At 41.1% G+C, this 24,929-nt stretch overlaps 1 protein-coding gene across 3 annotated transcripts in view; it reads right to left on the minus strand.

Moving 5' to 3' along the window:
• LOC120545874 (seizure 6-like protein) overlaps positions 1-24,929 on the minus strand; it is a 119,076-nt gene that overhangs the window by 61,559 nt on the left and 32,588 nt on the right. For all 3 annotated transcript variants that reach the window (XM_039780500.1, XM_039780499.1, XM_039780501.1), the window contains exon 2: positions 4,449-4,904. In XM_039780500.1, coding sequence (XP_039636434.1) covers positions 4,449-4,904 — 456 coding nt within the window. The remainder of the gene's footprint in view (positions 1-4,448; positions 4,905-24,929) is intronic.

Raw genomic sequence — 24,929 nt, forward strand, 5'->3', positions numbered from 1 at the left:
ATGCCGAAAAGCACCTTCACCACCGTGAAGTATGGTGGAGGATCTGTGATGCTTTGGGGCTGTTTCTCTTCCAAAGGCCCTGGGAACCTTGTTAGGGTGCATGGCATTATGAATGCTTTGAACTACCAAGACATTTTAAATAAAAACCTGACGACCTCTGCCAGAAAGCTGAAGATGGGTCGTCACTGGGTCTTTCAGCAGGATAATGATCCTAAACATGTGGCAAAATCTACACAAAAATGGTTCAGCAGTCACAAACTCAAGGTCCTCCCATGGCCATCTCAGTCCCCAGACCTCAACCCAATCGAAAACCTGTGGGGTGAGCTAAAGAGGAGAGTGCATGAGAGAGGACCCAGGACTCTGGATGATCTAGAAAGAAGAATCGTCAAAGATCCCTCTCGCTGTGTTCTCCAATCTTGTGAAATGTTATAGAAGGAGATTAAGTGCTGTCTTGTTGGCAAAAGGGGGTTGTACAAAGTATTAACATCAGGGGTGCCAATAATTGTGGGACACATGATTTCAAGTTTTTTTTGTACTTAAATAAAAGGTTGGATTTTTCTCTTTTTTTGCATTTGAGTTCTATGTTGTTTAAAAAAAAGGAGAATTTTTAGAAGTCCATGACCCCATCTTAAACAGGGGTGCCAATAATTGTGGAGGGCACTGTATATACACACACACACACACATACAGTATATGGGCGCCCACACTACCAACTGAGCTATCTGGGCGCCCTGTATTCAAATACAAATTTGAGGTACTTGTACTTTACTTTAGTGTTTCTCCATTTTATGCTACTTTATATTTCTACTCCACCAGGGCTGCAACTAACTAATTATTTTCTCAATTAATGGATTAGTTGTTTGGTCTATAAAATGTGGATCAGTGTTTCCCCAAAAAGTCCAAGATGATGTCCTCAAATGTCTTGTTTTGTCCACAACTCAAAAATATTCAGTTTACTGTCCCAGAGGAGAGAGAGAGAGAACAATATTCACATTTAACAAGCTGACAGAGAATTTTCGGTAACACTTTACAATAAGGGTACATTAATAAGCATTACTTAATGCATTAATAATCATTAATTAACCATTCATTACAGTTAAATAAGGTGTCTAATAAACATTAACAATGCTCATGTTTGTTCATGTTAACTAAGGTATTAATTAATGCATTATTTACCATTAGTTAATGCCTTGAATAACTGTTAATAACAGTTAAGAGGTTCAGTATATTCGCCGTTCCCAACCTGTTGCGCGCCAGTGTGACGTCATGGGAGCGCCTTAACTGTTTATATTCGCGGGTGGTGGTCGCGACACTAGTTGCAGTCTTCTCTTGAACAGAGGTGGCGCAACTGAGGAAAGGCTACAGACTTTGCTCTTTCTACGGACTAGAAGAAAAAGAAAAAGGTAAACAATGGCAAAGAGAAGACGAGAAGCACTTTTAATACTTCAGAATGTCTGCACAATGATTGGATGAGCTACTTGTTGGGATCAAGCCTTTCATTCACCATAAAAGAACTAATCTTAACCCAGTAAGTTTACAAGAGAGACTTGCAGTCACTCTGAGAGTCCCGGCATCCGGTTGCCTTCGAACTTGTTCATGCTTCCCGTTTCCGTTTTGTCGTGAGCCGCTGAAAAAAAATAGTGGTGCACGCCAGCGAGATCTACGTCATTTTGATGTTGCATTGGCGCACGACAGGTCGGGTGCGGCGACTGTAAAGAGGCCTTTAGGTGTCTATTTTAAAATTAATTAAAAAAATAAAAAAACTAAAAAAAAATAATAAAAAAAAAAAAAATAAATTTTTTTTATAAATAATAAAAAAAAAAAAAAAAAAAAAATAAAAAAAAAAAAAAAAAAAAAAAAAAATTTTTTTTTTTAACAAAAAAAAAAAAAAAAAAAAAACAAAAAAAAAAAAAAAAAAAAAAAAAAAAAATTTTTTTTTTTTAATAAAAAATAAAAAAAATAAAAAAAAAATAAAAAAAAAAAATAAATAAAAAATTAATAAAATTTGTGTCTATTTTACCATTAATTAAAGTGCTAATAAGCCTTAACTAACCGTTAATAACAGTTAAATAATGTGTCTATTTTACCATTACTTAAAGTACTAATAAGCCTTAACTAACCGTTAATAACAGTTAAATAATGTGTCTATTTTACCATTAATTAAAGTGCTAATAAGCCTTAACTAACCATTAATAACAGTTAAATAATGTGTCTATTTTACCATTAATTAAAGTGCTAATAAGCCTTAACTAACCGTTAATAACAGTTAAATAATGTGTCTATTTTACCATTACTTAAAGTACTAATAAGCCTTAACTAACCGTTAATAACAGTTAAATAATGTGTCTATTTTACCATTAATTAAAGTGCTAATAAGCCTTAACTAACCGTTAATAACAGTTAAATAATGTGTCTATTTTACCATTACTTAAAGTGCTAATAAGCTTTAACTAACCGTTAATAACAGTTAAATAATGTGTCTATTTTACCATTAATTAAAGTGCTAATAAGCCTTAACTAACCGTTAATAACAGTTAAATAATGTGTCTATTTTACCATTACTTAAAGTGCTAATAAGCCTTAACTAACCATTAATAACAGTTAAATAATGTGTCTATTTTACCATTAATTAAAGTACTAATAAGCCTTAACTAACTGTTAACAATTAAATAATGTGTCTATTTTACCATTAGTTAATGTACTAATAAGCCTTAACTAACCGTTAACAGTTAAATAATGTGTCTATTTTACCATTAGTTAATGTACTAATAAGCCTTAACTAACTGTTAACAGTTAAATAATGTGTCTATTTTACCATTAGTTAATGTACTAATAAGCCTTAACTAACTGTTAACAGTTAAATAATGTGTCTATTTTACCATTAGTTAATGTACTAATAAGCCTAAACTGGAAATAACAGCTAACTCAAGTGTCTAACTATCATTTACTAATGTTAATGTTAACTAAGGTATTTATTGATTAATTGTTGAATGGTTTGTAAGATGCTATTTACATTAGTTATTATTACTTATTACATTATGACAGTAATAAGCATCACTTAACAGTTAATCATATGATATTAAACATTAGGTAAATGTTAACTAAGGGTTTACTTGTTAATTAAGGTATTTCCTAATATTACTAGGTAGTTGATAAAGATGTTTGATAGCATGTATGTCTTAAGGTTCACAGCCAAGAAAACTGTTTTTATTGTTTATTTACAGGTTATGGTTGTCCACATACTTTTGTCCACTATATATGTCCATCCTCCACTGTATGACTTACTTTTGGTAGAGGGTGAGATCAGTGAAAAGACTCCATAGTCTGTTTGCTTGTTCCTTTTGTCTTCATGTAGACATTAACTTAAAGCCCAACCTATATAAATTATTGTGCATGCTATATAAGCATTACTTAACCATAATTGGTCACTTGATTAATGTATAATAATACTGAATAAGCATAACTAAACCATAATTAAACAGTTAATGATCTTTGTTAGCCTTATTGTAAAGTTGAGAACATATGCACCTTAACTACCACTTGATAAATGCATAATAGTGCTGCTAAAACATTACTTAACCATAGTTAACCAGTTATTATTTCTCTGTGTGACCAATATTGTAAAGATGAAAGCATATACCCCTTGAGTAACACTTGATTAATGCATTCATTCACCATAATTAAACTGTCACTGTCATTCAACAGTAGTGAACCAAATGGAAATATTCCTTTTTTGGACAACTATCTGTTATCCACCCAAAAAAGAGACCATATGCTACATGTTAAAAGAAAAACCAATTCTTTATACAAAATATGTTAACAATTTCACTACAACTTGCCGCTTGCTTTTGTAATTTCTAATAAAATGAAAGAGCCTCCAAAAGGAATGAATCATAAAGAAAACATTGCAGTGGTCTATACAATTACTAGGACTGGGTATTAATTAACTTTAACATGAACTGTTTCACTATATATATATATATATATATAATTGTTTTATTGGCAGAACCTCTTGAATCTTTTTCAACTGCTGTACTTTTATCAAAATGGCTTCATCAGCCTCAACAGCTTGTTTAGGAGCTTCCTCCCCTTGAGCTGCAGAACCAGTTGACAGATAGTCTAGCTAGCTGTCTCAATTTATGTATTATTATACATTAATCAAGTGATAGTTAAGGTGCATACAGTATGTTCTCATCTAATGGAATGTTTCAGACAGAGGGTGAATATAGGTATATTCAGACAGACATGAGAAATATAATGGTTTTTGAACATTAAAGCATGTAAAAATTTTCTAGAGAAACCCAACATACAAGGATGAACGTGAAAATGAGCATGATATGGGACCTTTAAGTAGAGCACTTGAGTAAATGTACTTTGCAGCGCTGTGTAAAATGTGGATTGACTGAAGGAAAGTGTGCATATGTCAAACTAAACGCCCGACTGAGTACCTGGCGAAGGTGTCCCTGTCTCTGCGTCCGTGTCCAGCAGCGGCGCTCCCACAGTGGCGCTCTCGTCCCGCTCAGGAGTGTGTGTCTGTGTGTGCGGCAGCGTGGAGTGGGCGTCTGTGGGAAGAGGCTCAGTTGGACCGCTGCCTCGGCCTGACACTGCAGCTGATGCCGGGGGTTTCACGCTCCGCGTTATTCCCCCGCTTTCACGCTCCAGGGAATGACTTCCAGGGAGGGAGCTGACGCTGAGGCCTCTGCCCAGAAGAGGGAGCAGGTTCTGGGGCAGAGAGGAGGGGAGGGTCTCCCCTTTGTGGGAGACAAGGCGTCCTTTTTGAGTCAGCACCGACTGTAGCAAACCTCCAGCCCACTGGCTTTTGGCTTTGGTGCTACTTTCCTTTGTGCCCATTGGTGTCAAAGTCGGAGGCTGGCTGGACGGGGCGGCTGTGGGGACTTCTTTATCTGGAAAGAGTTCAAAAAAACAAGCAAGGGAGGAATCATTACAACTGGTGTTGTGAATCTGTTGGATTCCATTCGGTGAACAAAGCCCCTCAAAGTTTGAATTGGTATCTTAAAGGTGCAGTAGGTAAGACTTATAAAAACTAACTTTCTGTCATATTAGCTGAAACTGACCCTATGTTCCAGTAGAACTACATGAAGCAGGTCATAATAAAAAAATAAATCCAGCTCCTCTGGCTCCACCTACAGCCTGTAGTGCGATTTGCAAAAATCCACAGCTCTCTGTTCAGATGCACCAATCAGGGCCAGGAGGGGTGTCTAACTGCGTGTCAATCACTGCTCATGCACACGCATTCATTCTCCCTTGTGGGGGGAGGGGCTTAGGAGACCGTTTTGGGCTTTAGCAGAAAGGGGGGGGGGGAGGGACTGAGAAGTTGTTGATGTTGACGTTTTTTGGCTAAGACCCTGTTTACACGTACGTGGTTATTTTTGAAAACCCGGAGACATTTCCCTTCGTTTACACGCAAACGGAGAATTCTCCTCTGAAAACTATTCTTTCTAAAACCTCTGGCCAGAGTAGAGATTTTTCAAATCTTCGTTTGCACGTAAACTGAAACAAACGGAGGTTCAGGCAGCCGAGAGAGAGAGAGAGAGAGAGAGAGGAAGTGATTGGTTGCTGTTGTTTCTATTTTCAGGATTCTGATTGGCTAACGTGGGCTTGAGCTTCTCGCTACACCGCCACCTACAGGTCTGGCGCGCTCTTGGCTGCATTGACGGCATATATACACGGGTACGTGTAAACGAACACTTTTCTGAAAACTGACAGCTGTGCACGATGTTATTTTTGAAAACGGAGAGGTTGAAATGTCCTTTTATGAAAATAGCCGGCCACGTGGAAACGTAGCATAAGTCCTGGATCTTCACAATCCTACGTACAGCACCTTTAAATATGTATCATGAATTGTTACACGGTTTTCCTTTCTGAAGATCTATCTGCACGAACCTACTTTGAACCAATATATTGTGTAGGAGGTTCTAATACAGCCTATAAGACAGTCAGGTGTACAGCAGACAAAGTGATATAATGGTGGTAGGGGCTGAGAGAGATAGGCTCATGCTGAAAAGTCCATTTCTCCCCTCCCCCCTTTGTGTGGTATTGAAGAGTTGGATGTCCCTGGGGACAAAGGACCTCCTCAACCTGTCTGTTGAGCATGACAGTGACAGAAGTCTGCCACTGAACATGCTCCTCTGTTTAATGAAGTGCTGCGTAGTGAGTGGTGGTCATTGTCCATGATCGCCAGCATCCTACTCGTGGTCCGTTTCTCTGCAGTTGCTGTGAGCGACTCCAGATCAATGCCGACAACAGAGCTTTCCTTACCAGCCTGTTCAGTCGCCCAGCGTCTCTCTTCTTTATGCTGCCTCTTCATTTAACCTTTAGAACATTGTTGAGCTGAACCCTACTTCCAGGATTGACTCACAAGGGGCCAAGCCAGTAGATGATGGGATACGTACCACAAAACAATCGTGATCGAACAACTGGCCAAGACAGTCAAGGCAAAAAAAAAATAATAATAATAAAGAATCCTTGAAAATGCCCCGGGAGCATGACTCTGGGTGGTTGTGTCCTGCTGGGCTTATCTAACCGGCACAGACAGGGTCGAGCTTACAGTACCTCCACCTTTCTCACAATATACAGCGCGCGCACACACACACACACACACACACACACACACACACACACACACACACGGGATGGTGTAGTGGAGAAACGGGGCAGTTAAGCATGACAGAAGCTGAGCGAAATGGGAGGGTGGGGGGAAGGAGACACTGAAAAAAATAGAAAGAAAGAAGAAATGCATAGACAGGCAAACCACTCTGCCGTGCATGCTAAAATGCCATCTCCAGCAGCTTAGTTCAAAAACAGCACAGAGCAGCATTTATGTAAACACCCCCCACACACACACACACACACACACACACACACACACACACACACACACACACACACACACACACACACACACACACACACACACACACACACACACACACACACACACACACACACACACACACTCTTTCCGGTCCACCCTCACTAAAAGCAGCAGTCCGACACCCTACAACAAGCCCTGATGGCGCAGTCCCACTTTAATCTACATTCCAGTGTCATTAACAGACTCCGCAAGCAAAAAAGGATGCTTTTCATAATGTTGTCAGATGAACAGAATAATAATAAGTTAAGCATTTTAGTGGCAAAATAAAGCACTTTTAGTGGACCAAACTGACGCTGAACATTTGCCCCATAGGGTTACACTGCAGCCCGGTCTGTAGCTGTCGGTTACAGCGTTCACGCTTAATATTGCACCAATTTCACAGATTGTTGTTCCTATGAGTCACTCACACACACAAAAACATAGGAAAATAGAGTTTCAGGTTGAAGAAAACTGTGGTTACCGGTCCGTGTAACGCTTATCAGTTAAAATTTCTAAGCACAAACAGACAGTTGGAAAAACAGAAAAATGGGTTCAAATATCAAATTTTTCATTTTTTTTCCGCCTTGACAAATTAAAAAAATAGGATTTTTAAACAGTTTTTCCAATTTTCTCAATTTCTGAGGATCAGAAATTGAGAAAATTGCTGCCATGGTATTCTCTTCCTCTACTTTGTGGAATATGCAGCTCATTAACTGCATATGGACCAAAAAGAACTAAAAACTGATAAACTTTGGGGTCAGAGGTGCAACTGATGGTTTTGAGTGTGTGTGTGTGTGTGTGTGTGTGTGTGTGTGTGTGTGTGTGTGTGTGTGTGTGTGTGTGTGTGTGTGTGTGTGGGGGGTGCGTAGCTAGGAGAACGAGGAAGAGAACACCATGGCAGTATTGAATAATTGGAGCCCAGATGCAATTTTGTAATTTTCTAAATTTCTGATCCTCTGAATAAAAACAGAAAATTGGAAAAACAGTTTAAAGATCAAATTTTTTAATTTGTCAAGGTGGAAAAAAATGAAAAATTGGATATCGGAACCCATTTTTCTGTTTTTCCAAATGTCCGTTTGTGCTTAGAAAATTGAACTGATAAGTGTTACACTGACCGTTACCCTTTAACTAGTTGTTTTTATGTCTAAACTTTGCTGTCGTCGCCGCATGACGCTCACTTTTTGCCGGATAATCCCAACTACGGCCTAATTTTGTAGGCATCATACAGATTGGGGTGTTTACATTTTTGTACGATATCGTACAAACCCGTTCATGAGAATGCGTTGAAGTGAGTTGATTTTAAAGGAAAGCATTTTGTTCCAGGAGTCAGGTCCACTAAAAGAAAGTGCTGCTGTCATTTATATCAAGAAAGCAATACGTCAAGGGAAAATATGCTCTCTGTGTTGGCAACAGCATGAGCACTTTCTTTAGGTTTGGCTGTTTCTCATCTCCAGACAGAAAATAAATAGCTTTTTGTTGTGTATTATTATTTCTGGATATACCTGCATTACCGCTCAGTGTGTCAAAACCGCCGCCATCAAGAAACGCTTTCAGCTTTCAACAGCTTGCAATTATTTAGGCAGCCACTCAGCAGCAGATGTTCTCACACACACACACACACACACACACACACACACACACACACACACACACACACACACACACACACACACACACACACACACACACACACACACACACACACACACACACACACCTTCTGTTCTTAATGTAGCTCTGCTCCAAAACTTTTCTTTCGAAATTTGAAGTCATTTAAAATTAAATTTGAAAGAAAGTCATAGCAATTATGGTGATGAGAATTAACATATGTCCTGAGTGGAACTCTATCTATCTATCTATCTATCTATCTATCTATCTATCTATCTATCTATCTATCTATCTATCTATCTATCTATCTATCTATCTATCCACCCACATCAAATTTTCCAGCAATTAGAGCATTAAACCCTCCATACAGCTGGCAGAGTAATATATAAAACATAAAGCATATTAACCACCAATCAATGCCCCAGGTAAGCTGTAGATTTTCAGACAAACGTAGCGTCCTCTCTGCATAAATTAATTAAATCAGTTATAATAACTGATGTGTTCGTTAGTCACAATGGCCTGTGAATATACTTTGCATTTTCCAGTTCCCTTTGGGAGGAAGTGAATGCTTACTCCACAGTATCATCATCTAATTATTGCTACGCTCATAATCAAGGCTTCATTGTGGCTTTGAATAAATTACTCCATTTATATGGATTATAATGCTCCAACGTTTCAGCTTGAGGTTGGTCAAACATCGTTTCTCAATCAAGTGAAACACAGCTTTATGGCAGCATCAATCGCAAAACACAGAGCCGAAAAAAAAAAAAAAAAAAAAAAAAAAAAAAAAAAAAAAAAAAGGAGAGTGTGTGTCCTGGCCTCTTTTAAAGCGGCACTTATCAATATTTCTATATCAATGATGGAGCTAATCGATATGTGTGATGTGACAAGGGTCACAAACCCACAGGCAACCATCGCCTGACTCTGATTGTTTAGATATTGTGAAGCTTCAGCAGTCTGAGTTCGACAAATCAATCAAAGCTAAAATGTTTTAGCATTAAAGGTCCCATGACATGGTGCTCTTTGGATGCTTTTATATAGGCCTTAGTGGTCCCCTAATACTGTATCTGAAGTCTCTTTTATATAGACCTTAGTGGTCCCCTAATACTGTATCTGAAGTCTCTTTTATATAGACCTTAGTGGTCCCCTAATACTGTATCTGAAGTCTCTTTTATATAGACCTTAGTGGTCCCCTAATACTGTATCTGAAGTCTCTTTTATATAGGCCTTAGTGGTCCTCTAATACTGTATCTGAAGTCTCTTTTATATAGGCCTTAGTGGTCCTCTAATACTGTATCTGAAGTCTCTTTTATATAGGCCTTAGTGGTCCCCTAATACTGTATCTGAAGTCTCTTTTATATAGACCTTAGTGGTCCCCTAATACTGTATCTGAAGTCTCTTTAATATAGACCTTAGTGGTCCCCTAATACTGTTTCTGAAGTCTCTTTTATATAGACCTTAGTGGTCCCCTAATACTGTATCTGAAGTCTCTTTTATATAGACCTTAGTGGTCCCCTAATACTGTATCTGAAGTCTCTTTTATATAGACCTTAGTGGTCCCCTAATACTGTATCTGAAGTCTCTTTTATATAGACCTTAGTGGTCCCCTAATACTGTATCTGAAGTCTCTTTTATATAGACCTTAGAGGTCCCCTAATACTGTATCTGAAGTCTCTTTTATATAGACCTTAGTGGTCCCCTAATACTGTATCTGAAGTCTCTTTTATATAGACCTTAGTGGTCCCCTAATACTGTATCTGAAGTCTCTTTTATATAGACCTTAGAGGTCCCCTAATACTGTATCTGAAGTCTCTTTTATATAGACCTTAGTGGTCCCCTAATACTGTATCTGAAGTCTCTTTTATATAGCCTAGACCTTAGTGGTCCCCTAATACTGTATCTGAAGTCTCTTTTATATAGACCTTAGTGGTCCCCTAATACTGTATCTGAAGTCTCTTTTATATAGACCTTAGTGGTCCCCTAATACTGTATATTAAGTCTCTTTTATATAGACCTTAGTGGTCCCCTAATACTGTATCTGAAGTCTCTTTCCTGAAATTCAGCCTTGGTCCAGATCGGTCCATCTGAGCTTTCATTTTCTCAAAGGCAGAGCAGGATACCCAGGTTTACACCTACAGTGCCTTGCGAAAGTATTCGGCCCCCTTGAACGTTTCGACCTTTTGCCACATTTCAGGCCTCAAACATAAAGATATAAAACTGTAATTTTTTGTGAAGAATCAACAACAAGTGGGTCCCAATTATGAAGTGGAACGAAATTCATTGGCTATTTCAAACTTTTTTAACAAATAAAAAACTGAACAAGTGGGCGTGCAAAATTATTCAGCCCCTTTACTTTCAGTGCAGCAAACTCTCTCCAGAAGTTCAGTGAGGATCTCTGAATGATCCAATGTTGACCTAAATGACTAATGATATAAAAAGAATCCAGCTGTGTGTAATCAAGTCTCCGTATAAAATGCACCTGCTCTGTGATAGTCTCAGAGGTCCGTGTAAAGCGCAGAGAGCATCATGAAGAACAAGGAACACACCAGGCAGGTCTGAGATACTGTTGTGGAGAAGTTTAAAGCCGGATTTGGATACAAAAAGATTTCCCAAGCTTTAAACATCCCAAGGAGCACTGTGCAAGCGATAATATTGAAATGGAAGGAGTATCAGACCACTACAAATCTACGAACCGGCCGTCCCTCTAAACTTTCAGCTCATACAATGAGAAGACTGATCAGAGATGCCGCCAAGAGGCCCATGGTCACTCTGGATGAACTGCAGAGATCTACAGCTGAGGTGGGAGACTCTGTCCATAGGACAACAATCAGTTGTATACTGCACAAATCTGGCCTTTATGGAAGAGTGGCAAGAAGAAAGCCATTTCTTAAAGATATCCATAAAAAGTGTCGTTTAAAGTTTGCCCAAAAGCCACCTGGGAGACACACCAAACATGTGGAAGAAGGTGCTGTGGTCAGATGAAACCAAAATCGAAATCACTTTTGGCAACAATGCAAAACGTTATGTTTGGCGTAAAAAGCAACACAGCTCATCACTTCGCACACACACCATCCCCACTGTCAAACATGGTGGTGGCAGCATCATGGTTTGGGCCTGCTTTTTCTTCAGCAGGGACAGGGAAGATGGTTAAAATTGATGGGAAGATGGATGGAGCCAAATACAGGACCATTCTGGAAGAAAACCTGATGGAGTCTGCAAAAAGACCTGAGACTGGGACGGAGATTTGTCTTCCAACAAGACAATGATCCAAAACATAAAGCAAAATCTACAATGGAATGGTTCACAAATAAACATATCCAGGTGTTAGAATGGCCAAGTCAAAGTCCAGACCTGAATCCAATCGAGAATCTGTGGAAAGAACCGAAAACTGCTGTTCACAAACGCTCTCCATCCAACCTCACTGAGCTCGAGCTGTTTTGCAAGGAGGAATGGGCAAAAATGTCAGTCTCTCGATGTGCAAAACTGATAGAGACATATACCAAGCGACTGACAGCTGTAATCCCGCACAAAGGTGGCGCTACAAAGTATATAACTAGGGGGCTGAATAATTTTGCACGCCCAATATTTCAGTTTTTTATTTGTTTAAAAGGTTTGAAATATCCAATAAATTTCGTTCCACTTCATGATTGTGTCCCACTTGTTGTTGATTCTTCACAAAAAAATACAGTTTTATATCTTTATGTTTGAGGCCTGAAATGTGGCAAAAGGTCGAAAAGTTAAAGGGGGCCGAATACTTTCGCAAGGCACTGTATCACCATTTCTAGCCACTGGGGGACCATAGGCAGGCTGGGGGAACGCATATTGATGTTAAAAATCCTCATAACGTGAAATTTTCATGCCATGGGACCTTCAAATTCCTCTCTTGTGTTTCCTAGGACAACCAGTTTAGTAAAGGGAGAGTAACACAAAGAGGGAATTTAGTACTAAAAAGACCCCAAACCACACAACAATATAGGTTGTCAATTCCTACTCTCCAATATGTCCTCATATCTAAACCAGAGAACGTAGCTGTTGTGATTTTAAGCATTTTGTTAACGTTGTGAAACGGTCGCAGTTTGGTTAGGTTTATGCACAGAAACTACTTAGTTAAGTTAAAGGTCCACTGTGTAGGAATTTCTCCCGTCTAGCAGCGAAATTGTATTTTGCATTCAAACAAATAGTGCTCTCTAGTTCCTCGCTTTTTCAAATGCGTGTTGCAACTACGGTAGCCGTTATGGACCAAGAAGCTACGACAACATGTCTTCCAATTTTTTTGGCGACGAGGATTCCTTCTCCTGTGGTTCGGTATAAGTACGATCCTCCATTATGAACTAAAGGGCAGTGCGGGCCTTTCAAATTTGCTGGGGGCGGTGACAAGCACCTCTCGCTGACCTCCTTCTCCGTTTCAGCTGGTTTCGGTCACGTGACGCTGGCTCTGAACGAAATTAGCTAGACAGGTCGGCTAGTGCTTCATGTCCCTCTCGCCATTACAGTTTTTCAAAATAGCGGTACGACGTGGAAGCCTCCTTGGACTTGCCCGTCCAATGTAAATACAGATAAGAAATTCTTATCTTAACGAGGATAAGTCAGATCATTGGCAGAGGTCATTTGACACCAATGAGGACATATTTATGAATGAAGACATTGATTTTAGCTAATAAAATACTTAAAACACTACACAGTGGACCTTTAAGAAAAGATGGTGCTTTGGGTTAAAATCAGACGTTTCTTCACTCGTTCACAACAAAGGTAGTTTTAGTCGTGTGAGAGAAAACTCAGATTGGACAGATAGTCTAGCTAGTTGTCTGGATTTACCCTGCAGAGATCTGAGGAGCAGTTAACCATAGTCCTCAGAAATCCACCGGAGGTCAGAACGCCAACACAGAGACAGAGGAAGGGGACGCACATCCGGCCTACATTTTTAAGTGCCTGAACTGCAGTTCCTCGAATGGCCGCTAGAGACTGGCTCTAAAAGTGAGTCAGTCACCATTGACCTCTATGCTAAAATGCCCAAATTTACAGCAGAAGTACAAAAAAAAAAAACGGGTTTGGTCTCTATAGCCCAATTTCCTGTTCATGACAATGACATATAGTCATCAATAGTTTTAAGGCTTAAAGTTCTGTATAATTTAGGGCTGAACCGCTTTGAGTAACAAGTGGGTGCGGCTCGATGGTGTTTTAAGCCCCCAACGTCGACTTCAAGGCAGCACTGCGACCGTCGACTTCAAGGCACCTAACCTTAACCCTAACCATTGCCTAATCCTAGTGCCTTCCAGGCAGTGCTGCCTGGAAGACAAAGTTGGGGGCTTAAAACACCAAACACCGGCTTCATTCGCCCCTCAATATTTCTCGAAAAACCTATGGACCATGTTTCATACAGTTTATGGTATATACACCTGTGCAGCTGTGACCTCATAGAGAAGTCGTGGGTTATGGTCAAGAAGCCAATCACATGCATCTGGCGTAATTTACGGCAGCATCGGAGCCAATCCCGGAAGTGGAACGTCGTGGCTATAGACTACTGTAGTCATGTTACGGTAAAGCCAGAGGCTGACTGCGGTCAAGCCTTCGTGCACGGCAACGGAGATGAGGCGCTCTGTTTTTCTGTGCCGGTTGGCGTTCTTCTTCATCAGCAATGAGCTGCAGACTAGAACACTTGTAGACGTATACTGGCCCCCGTCAGGCCCGGAAGAATCGCATCCCCCCAGTACCTACAGACCGTAGAAAAACGAGTGCCGTCACGTTTTCAGAATTTCAGTACCGACTTGGTACCAAAAGTACCGGGTCTCGTGACATCCCTAGTCAGATCACAATTCGTCTTGGCGGTCGTCTGTACTAGTGTTTAGCGCTGTCCACTTCGCCCAGAATGCATTTCAAAACCAAGTATACAGAAAGAAAACATTTGAGATTGGGAAACAGAATGGGTTAGAAACACAGCGAACCCTTTCAGACTAAAGACAGTTTTGCTGCGCGAGCAGCACATCTTGGGTTTTGTTATCTTCATTGTGCCGTCAGGATTTCATAGAAAGCGTTTTGGAGCCGTTGGATGACAGTTCTTTGTCCTAATTAGTCTCCAGTGCGTGTGTGTGCACACATTTGCATTCACTGTGCCTTTTTTAGTTTTCATCCCAATTACCTTGTTTACTTCAAGAGGGTCGCTGTGTCACTTTGCACCATCGAAACAATGACGTGTTATGAGCTGAGACACATGAAAACAGAAAGATTGGGGTGGAATAAGCAGGATTATAATGAGCTCTGCAGTGTAAGTGGTTTGATCCACTGAACCCAAATATCTAACCCACGGAAATAAGTCCACAGGCTTTCCGTTAAGAGTTTTCAAAAACCCGCTAAACGTATCTTGTATAATACATTTTCTGTCATGTATCTGAAAAATGTGCTGACAGCTTTCATATCTGTGCCTAGTACTTCGGTTCACTCATCAGATGAATAATTAAAGCCCAGATGTTGTCAGGTCCATTAAAGCCCAGTCCCCGTCGCCTCCATCGGAGTTTTCAACACGAATGTGCTCAGTTTAGTTTCCGCTGGAGAAGACAATAGATACGTTGGCGAGGGCTGACAGACTCGCGGCATTTTTTTAGGTTAGTTTGATGGGAATTCGCCGTGACATTTGCTGTTGTGACAGCTATAGTTTGATGGAGCTTTCAGCTTTCTGAAAGAGATGTCAGACAAGAGCCTTGGCACACAGAACAGTGCATGAATAAGACTGAAAAATGAGTAATAAAAAACAAGATAATGGCGAGAATGAAACAAGGAAATGAACCACCTAAATGAGAGGTACTTAAAATACGGTTAAAGCTGTGAATCAGCCAACCAGTCCTCGGGTCGTATGTTCCTACCCTCTAATACTAACCCTAACCCCGTTTCATAAATTAGCGCGCCCTAGCGGTGGCAGGAAATACGTCCTCATATCTAAACCAGAGATTGTTACGGTCGCGGTTTTGAACACGTCGTTAACGTTGTGAAATGATCGCAGTTTGGTTACGTTTCGGCACCAAAACTACTTAGTGTAGTTTAGAAAAAGATGGTGGCTTGGTTTTAAATCAGATGCTACTGTGGCCCAGGTAGCTCAGTTGGTAGAGCAGGCGCACATATATAGAGGTTTACTCCTCGACGCAGCGGCCGTGGGTTGGACTCCAACCTGAGGCCCTTTGCTGCATGTCATTCCCCTTCTCTCTCTCTCTCCCCTTTCATGTCTATGTCTGTCCTGTGGATTTAAAGGCCTAAAATGCCCCAAAAAATAATCTTTAAAAAAAAAAAAATCTGATGTTATTTCACTTTTGGTTACGTGATGCTGAACGTAACGTATCTTTAAAGCTATAGTGCGTAGTTTCTGTCGCCCCCCATGAGGAATTCTAAGTAATGACAACAACACTGTCGGCGCGTCCACATGATACAAGCCTTCTGTGATCACGCACAGCCCCCCTCCATCCTCCACACAGCTGCTAGTAGCCAAGGAGGACACAGGATTAAAAAAACATGGACTCTTCAGAAGAGGTCATTATCTTCACTCTAGTTTCTGAGCGGGAAAGTGAGCAACCTGTCTGAAAGTGTGAAGTCTTCTGGTAGCTGTTCCAAGAGAAATCTCAATCATTCCCAATCTTACAGAGACGGAGAGCGTAGGTATATGTAAGGAGATAACATAGGCACAGGCTAATTACTGATCACTAACATGCTAGTTAACATTAGTAATTAAACCTAAACAGATAATGGAAGTCCAAACTGCCTGTGAGCTTCTCCTGTACTATACGGTAATTCCTCTACTGTGTGACAGTAAGTCTCGTGGTTATGACCCAATCGTTAGCCTATTGTTATAAAAGCGTCTGCTACGGAGCCATAACGTGAGGTACAAGGTAATGGAGCCTTTTATACATTGTCGTGTTTCTTTAGAAATAAACAACGGACAAATAGAGTCTTTAAACGTTTCAATTTGCTGTCAAAGTGACGTCAAAATGAATGGGAGTCAATGGGATGCTAACGGGAGGTGATATTGTTGTAGCATTAAAATGGTGCCATAGGAGGTTTGAGTTCTCTTCAGGGAGGACAGTTTCGAATCAGCTGTTATGTTAATATTTTTGTTCTTTCCTTTAGAACAAAACTAGTTCATAAGAGATACACACTGTATAATGTATTATTAACTAGCCAAATATTTGTCAGTTTGTTTGTTTGTCTGTCAGCAGACTACTGGCCCGATTTCCACTCTAAGCGTCTGACGGTCACACTGAGCCACACAGCAGCTATACAACACGACTCTCAACAATAACTCACATTAGCAAGTCTCCTTTTTGATCTGACTTAAAAATATGAACAAACGTTTTGTCCCTTATTGTTGAACGAGCAAGCCTTTGGAATTAAAATAGCCCCCCCACATCATCACATACCCTTCACCATACCCCCACATCATCACATAACCTTCACCATACCTAGAGATTGGTATGGGGTACTTTCCATAAGATCATCTCTCAATGCAAATCAAACCAGCTATTAGGCTAACTGAAATAAAACCATGCCAATCTCTAGGTATGGTGAAGGGTATGTGATGATGTGGGGGTATGGTGAAGGGTATGTGATGATGTGGGGGTATGGTGAAGGGTATGTGATGATGTGGGGGTATGGTGAAGGGTATGTGATGATGTGGGGGGGTATTTTAATTCCAAAGGCCAAGGGAACTTTATCAGGATGCATAGTATCCTGGATCCATGAAATAACTGGCCTTTCAAAATAAAAGTCTGCCTGCCTCTATGGGAATTTAACATAGGGGTAGACTGACTTATGTTGCCAGCTGTTTAGACATTAATGGCTGTGTGTTGAGTTATTTTGAGGGGACAGCACATTTACACTGTTATACAAGCTGTACACTTAATACTTTACATTTTAGCAAAGTGTAATTTCTTCAGTGTTGTCCCATTAAAAGATATAATGAAATATTTACTAAAATGTGAGGGGTGTACTCACTTTTGTGAGATACTGTATATCCTTTTTTTTTTTTTACCGATTCACAATGCATCGTGGATGTTACTGTAGAAACTTGAATGACAATGACAGTTTGTACGTTTTGGCTGTTTTGTACAAACGGGCCAAAGGCATCTAGAACTGCAGACGTGAAAGGTCAGCGAACCCCCAAGGGGGCCGTAGGTACTCTGAAGATGCGCCTTTGTTTGGCGGAGCCTTGATGTCTGCTGTTTCAAAGGCCCATGGAATAAGTTGTGCATGGGATTCCCCGGGGTACGCAGCCAAACCTGGGTGACCTCTCGATCATAAAGCAGGGATTAAAAGGGACCACTTGCTGGTCCTCAAAAAGGGTGTCATAACTCACAACAATATGGCAGTTGTGCCTTTTTTTCAGGACATCAGTCGAGAGTTTTATTGATTCTGAGAGCGTTCAAAAAGCCCAGTCTGTGGCGACAGCCACGACAACAAGTCTAATTGCTAGAGGATGTTCGGAGGGTTGATGGAACAGATATTATAGAAAGGAGGGCAATGCTGCACACTCATAACTCTCATGCAAGCTTTTTTATTCTCAGTTCCAGAGATCAATGTGTTTCCTCCTCCTTAGTTTTATCCTGAAGGTACAATGTGCCAAAACATCGACTGCACAACTTGGAAAGGATTCTACATTGAGTTTCTGACACGTGTGACACTTCGTTCCATTATTTTACAAAAAAACAAATTCCACAAACAGTCACAGGGCCCTATCTTGCACCTGGCGCAGCACAGCGCAAAGCCCGACCAAGTGTCTTTGCTAGTTTAGGACAGATGCAGTTGTCCATTTCCCGTCCAGCGCCCACGTCGTTTAAAAGAGCAAATGCACCTGCGCCCACGGTCTTACAGGGAGGTGTGTTCAGGTGCATTCTGGGAGTATTGCTATCATGAGGCAGCGGGAAGTGATTGTGCCATTGACCAACAAAAACCTGGTCTAAAGTCAATAACGCAGCATTTCATTGTTATTTTAACAGAGCATTAGTAAAATGCTCCTAGGCTCGTGCACAGCGCGCGCACACTATGCTAGTTACACACACAGGGACGCACAGCAGCACACACACACACACACACACACACACACACACACACACACACACACACACACACACACAGAAGATTACAAATAAAAATATTAGGGTACAAATCCTCCATCATAATAGCAATGCTCCAAGGTCCAAACGCGCCTGGCTTTTAAAGGGAATGGGAGATGATCTCTGATTGGTTGATTGCATGTTACGCCCAAAACACACCTCTGATTAATGAAGACACTAAGGACAACCCTTTAGAACCAGACGCCCGGCACACAGACCCTTTTTTTTTCGCCGTCAAACTAGCAAAAGTGGATTTGGACACGCCCTAAACACACCTGCACCAGGCGCTCCACGCCATGCGCTTAGATCATTAAAATAGAGCCAATAGGCTTAAAACCGGGTCAGGACCTACCCCATCTCAGGTTTGCCCCCCTTAAAAATATATAATAGTATATAATATAATAGTGTCTTGTAAATAACAATGATATATACTTAAAATGATTGTGTAAGTGTAATGATATTAAACGATATTAATCTAGGACTTTCAGGAAGTGGGCATGGTCAGACTGATGTGACATGGGGGTGGGGGGGGAGTGGTTGGGTGCTGATTTAACCTCAAGTCACATGTGCGCGATGAGGCGGAGTTGGAGAAGCTTGTTTCCAGCTGGAGGTGCTTCAAAAAGACCGGCAGAACGGGGCCACGTTCAGCCCCGACAAAACATAACACATTTCTTTAACCCTTGTGTTGTCTTCCGATTGAACATGCACTTGTTGTTCTTCTGGGTCAAAATTAACACTTTATATATATATATATATATATATATATATATATATATATATATATATATATATATATATATATATATATATTTTTTTTTTTTTTTTTTTTGACACATTTTCTGACATTTTTGTCCCTTTTTGAAAGCCCTTTATTCAATGTTTTGATGTTTTCAATGCCATTTTTCACTAACACCAACTTATTACCACTAGTTTTACATGTATTTTTGGAATACATGGTCAATAAATCTCATTTATTGGAGATTATACCTAATTTTGATTAATATTAGAAGAACGTATGTTGGTGGAGAGTCACAGACGTGTGGATGTCAAAGTTTAGTCAAGCTCTAAATCCATTTCAATTTTTTCAAAGGATATAAAATTGAATACCCACAATTAAATGAAAGTAGTGATTAAGTACTTAACGTTTTGGGTACATTTGGTTAAAAAGAAACCCATATTTCTCTTATAGAAGTTTTGAGAACGGGTCAAATTTGACCCGAGGACAACACAAGGGTTGAACTGAAACGTGGGTGCGTTGAACACCCTGTGTCAGGAATGCGAGGCTTGGATCCAAAAATGCAGAGTAGAGGAATTTTATTGAACAAAAGACTTACAACACAAGATGTCCTGAGGAAGGAAGGCAGGCAGGCACAAACAAAGATAAACCAAAATCCAAAAAACACTAGAAAAACCCAGACGACAAGAAAAGGAAAAAACTACCAGGAAGAAGCAAAGCAGGGGATGAGAAAGACAGCACAGAGACTTAATACAAAAGGTAACGAGGGTGAAACGAGGGACAGGTGACACAAGGGCTCAGGAACAGGTGAAATACATCAGGGCGGGGCAGACAATCAGAAAGGCGGGAAAGCAGAAGACAGGAAGTGAAACAAGACATAACAGGGGAGAGAGAGACTACAAAATAAAACAGGAAAAATAACAACAGAAACCCATAATCCTTGCGCGCGCAAGCGCTTTTGCCTTTTTTATTACCACAGGTTTACAGACACGTCTCTGCTGATTGGGGATCACCTGTAACCCAGACAACAAGAGACAACATAACTCTAAGCCCGGTGCACACCGTTTCACAGGGTAGTGATGGCCACTTCAGATACAGTATTAGAGGACCACTAAGGTCTATATAAAAGAGACTTCAGATACAGTATTAGAGGACCACTAAGGTCTATATAAAAGAGACTTCAGATACAGTATTAGGGGACCACTAAGGTCTATATAAAAGAGACTTCAAATACAGTATTAGGGGACCACTAAGGTCTATATAAAAGAGACTTCAGATACAGTATTAGGGGACCACTAAGGTCTATATAAAAGAGACTTCAGATACAGTATTAGAGGACCACTAAGGTCTATATAAAAGAGACTTCAGATACAGTATTAGAGGACCACTAAGGCCTATATAAAAGAGACTTCAGATACAGTATTAGGGGACCACTAAGGTCTATATAAAAGAGACTTCAGATACAGTATTAGAGGACCACTAAGGTCTATATAAAAGAGACTTCAGATACAGTATTAGGGGACCACTAAGGTCTATATAAAAGAGACTTCAGATACAGTATTAGAGGACCACTAAGGCCTATATAAAAGAGACTTCAGATACAGTATTAGGGGACCACTAAGGTCTATATAAAAGAGACTTCAGATACAGTAGGGGGACCACTAAGGTCTATATAAAAGAGACTTCAGATACAGTATTAGGGGACCACTAAGGTCTATATAAAAGAGACTTCAGATACAGTATTAGGGGACCACTAAGGTCTATATAAAAGAGACTTCAGATACAGTATTAGGGGACCACTAAGGTCTATATAAAAGAGACTTCAGATACAGTATTAGAGGACCACTAAGGTCTATATAAAAGAGACTTCAGATACAGTATTAGGGGACCACTAAGGTCTATATAAAAGAGACTTCAGATACAGTATTAGGGGACCACTAAGGTCTATATAAAAGAGACTTCAGATACAGTATTAGGGGACCACTAAGCTCTATATAAAAGCATCCAAAGAGCACCATGTTATGGGACCTTTAAGTGTCCCTGACCACATCCACCAATGCCTCTTCCATCTATATTACATTATGAAACCATCCACTTGTCGTATCAAGCGCCTTGTGTCTGGGACTTTTGGGACCATTATTTTTGCTGGTTTGAATTCCCCTGACTCCGCAGGAAATGAAAAGTGGCAGAAGCGAATGAGAAATACATTCTTGTTGATATGGTTTGCTATCAGATGAATGATTGAAGCTGTGAATATTAGATGCCAGGAATTTCATTAAACTCTCTCATTGTGTTTGCCCGGTCTCGCCTCTGTCTGCAGGTGCAATGCTGCTTCTCGTTCTCCGTTAATATCAATATACGCAGACACAAACAACAGAGGTCTCGCCGAGGAGTCGCGGCAACCTTGAACACCACAGGTTGCCGAAGCAGTGCACACCGTATCAACCTGTTAGCAACGTTTAGTGAATGGTGTGTGAGTGTGCGTGTGTGTGTGTGCTTCTCACAAATTAACTGGTGACTGCAGGAGGAAAACAACGGTGACTGTGGGTCTATTTATTCGGTCGTGTTCGAGTGCCGTGAGAGGGAGAAAGAGAGTAAAATGGAGGCATAATTCAATAGTCCTCCGTGACTGCAGACTTTCATTTCCACAACAACACAATCAAGACTCAGGTTGTAAAGCAAATGTCAAATAAAAAGGGTCTCGACAGCGCCGAAAGGGGAAACCTGACAACAATGAAGATTGGCTCCTTTGTGGGTTTGTGTGAGTATGTTTAGTGTGTTTTTTTTTGCCTTTCTGAGCCTGAACCACTGCGCTGAAACCCAGAGAGGGACCTCATCTTTTTGTTTTCTTTGTTACTCTGTTTAATTTGTATTCTGCGAGTTTAAGGTGGCTGTTTTAAGGTGCTTTATCAGACCGGCGGACTGGCAGCTAGTGTATCTGGAATACATTCCCTGTCGGCCATGTCCGTTCCCCATGGAGACTCGCTGTGATAACCACACACACGCATACACACACACGCACACACACACACACACACACACACACACACACACACAGACACACACACACAGCACGACTCGGCTGTCTGGATGCTGCAGCCTTTTACACACTGCTTTGACGACAGATAAACAGATATTTTACAGATACGCAACTGTGTGTCTGATCAGAGCGAATGGGAACAGTTTTCTTTTATGAGAGACAGAACATTTACGTTGTATGTGAGCATGAAATGACAATCAAGGCGTTCATTCATTCAATCAATCAATCAATCAATCAATCAATCATCTAAGACACGTCAGGTTATCATTTCAGGGTGCAGGAAAAACAAGTTTTTCTCTGAGTTCATTATATCTGGTGAGTACCAGGCCAGAATTAATCACATCAAATAAGAAAATAGCCATATTCATGCACTCGCCACGCCTTCTCAGCTTTAACACATCACCAAACTAGCTGCCCAACTCATACCTGCAAACTCAGAAGGGCTGAAAAAGGTGACACATCTTTCTCTCTCTCTATATAGGCTGAGTCTGTGTTGTTTTTCAGACAACGGCAGCTACAGTCTGGTGTTACAATCCTCTCCAGTGAAATACAGACACACATTTACACCGTTTAGCTGTCAGCATTGTAACCGTGTTTACGCCATAGACAGTATATAAACTGGACCACCAGATCCCGTGTCTCTGGACGGAGACCAGTGAAGGATATTAGAAACACTTTTCCGGGTGCTGGCTGAGCATTACTGTGCAACCTCCAACTGAGAGAGACAACGTAGATGTGACGTCTTCTGGTAGCTGTGCTGAGAGAAATCTCAATCATTCCCAATCTTACAGAGACGGAGAGTGTAGGTATATGTAAGGAGATAACATGGGCACAGGCTAATTACTGATCACTAACATGCTAGTTAACATTAGTAATTACACTTAAACAGCTAATGGAAGTCCAAACTGCCTGTGAGCTTCTCCTGTACTATACGGTAATTCCTCTACTGTGTGACAGTAAGTCTCGTGGTTATGACCCAATCGTTAGCCTATTGTTATAAAAGCGTCTGCTACGAAGCCATAACATGAGGTACAAGGTAATGGAGCCTTTTAAATAATCCCAAATAGAGTCTTTAAACGCTTCAGATGTAAAGTTATTCTCTGTTAAAGTAACGCCAAAATGAATGGGAGTCAATGGGATGCTAACGGGAGATGATCTCTTTGTAGCATCAAAATGGTGCCATAGGAGGTTCGAGTTCTGAAGCGAAGCTTACCCCCTTGGTTTACTCCAGCTACTAGCTAACGGTAGGCTAACGTTACCTGCTGCCAAGTGTAGTGTTAACTAGCGTCCCTTGCGGCGATGTTTCAGTTCCTCTAAAGTCCGTTTTCGGAGCATCAGAGAGAAGCGCAGGCATTTAAGTGGCACCTAAATAAGGCACCGAAATCCGCGTTGCTATTCGGTCCGGTAGATAACGGTCGTTAAGCCGTGCTGTATTAGCACTGGGTCCCCCCCCAAAAAAAATAAGAACTCTTCGGATCTACACGATTCACGTGGATGACATTTTCCCATTCAAAACGGCGCTTTTCGGCGATAAGCGATTAGTTTGCAGGTATGCCAACTAGTCCTGTAAATACAACGATATGGGCCGTTTAATCCTCCCCTCTAACCCTCAATTTCCACCAGTTGCGGAACGGCGGCCGAGCCATTAGGTTTCCGTTAAAGTCAATGTGTGTATTTCCACTGGCTGCAGAACGGCTGCGTTCCGACTGCGTCCCAGTATCCGGTTAATTTTCAAAATAAAATCCAGCGTGCTCACTGCGGATCATATTTCCCTGCATTACACCTTGAACACACAGCACAGAGCTGTTCCTCCTCTACTCCTCTGGATGGAAACTAACTGGTGGTGGTTTTGTGGTTCTGTACTACGTGAATTCGCGAGATCTCGTTGGGGTCCTCGTGACTACAGCTGTCAGTCACGTCCGCAGCCGTCCTGCATCCGGTGGAAATCCGGAGTAATATGACCAACAGGAGCGTCTATTATTTATACCAGAGAACGTAACGGTTTACGGTTTTAGGTCCTATCTTGCATCCGGCGCAGCGCAAAGCCCGACACAACTGTCTTTGCTAGTTTAAGACTGACCCAGTTGTCAATTTCCCATCCAGCACCCGTGTCGTTTAAATAACAAATACACCTGCACCCATCTGTGGCCCATGGGCGTGCTGGTCTTACAGGGAGGTGTGTTCAGGTGCATTCTGGGCGTGCTGGTCTTACAGGGAGGTGTGTTCAGGTGCATTCTGGGCGTGCTGGTCTTACAGGGAGGTGTGTTCAGGTGCATTCTGGGCGTGCTGGTCTTACAGGGAGGTGTGTTCAGGTGCATTCTGGGGCGTGCTGGTCTCACAGGAGGTGTGTTCAGGGTGCATTCTGGGGGCCGCTGGTCTCACAGGGAGGTGTGTTCAGGTGCATTCTGGGCGTGCTGGTCTCACAGGGAGGTGTGTTCAGGTGCATTCTGGGCGTGCTGGTCTCACAGGGAGGTGTGTTCAGGTGCATTCTGGGCGTGCTGGTCTTACAGGGAGGTGTGTTCAGGTGCATTCTGGGCGTGCTGGTCTTACAGGGAGGTGTGTTCAGGTGCATTCTGGGCG

This window comes from Perca fluviatilis, chromosome 17, assembly GCF_010015445.1.
Source record: "Perca fluviatilis chromosome 17, GENO_Pfluv_1.0, whole genome shotgun sequence".
Classification (NCBI taxonomy): Eukaryota; Metazoa; Chordata; class Actinopteri; order Perciformes; family Percidae; genus Perca; species Perca fluviatilis.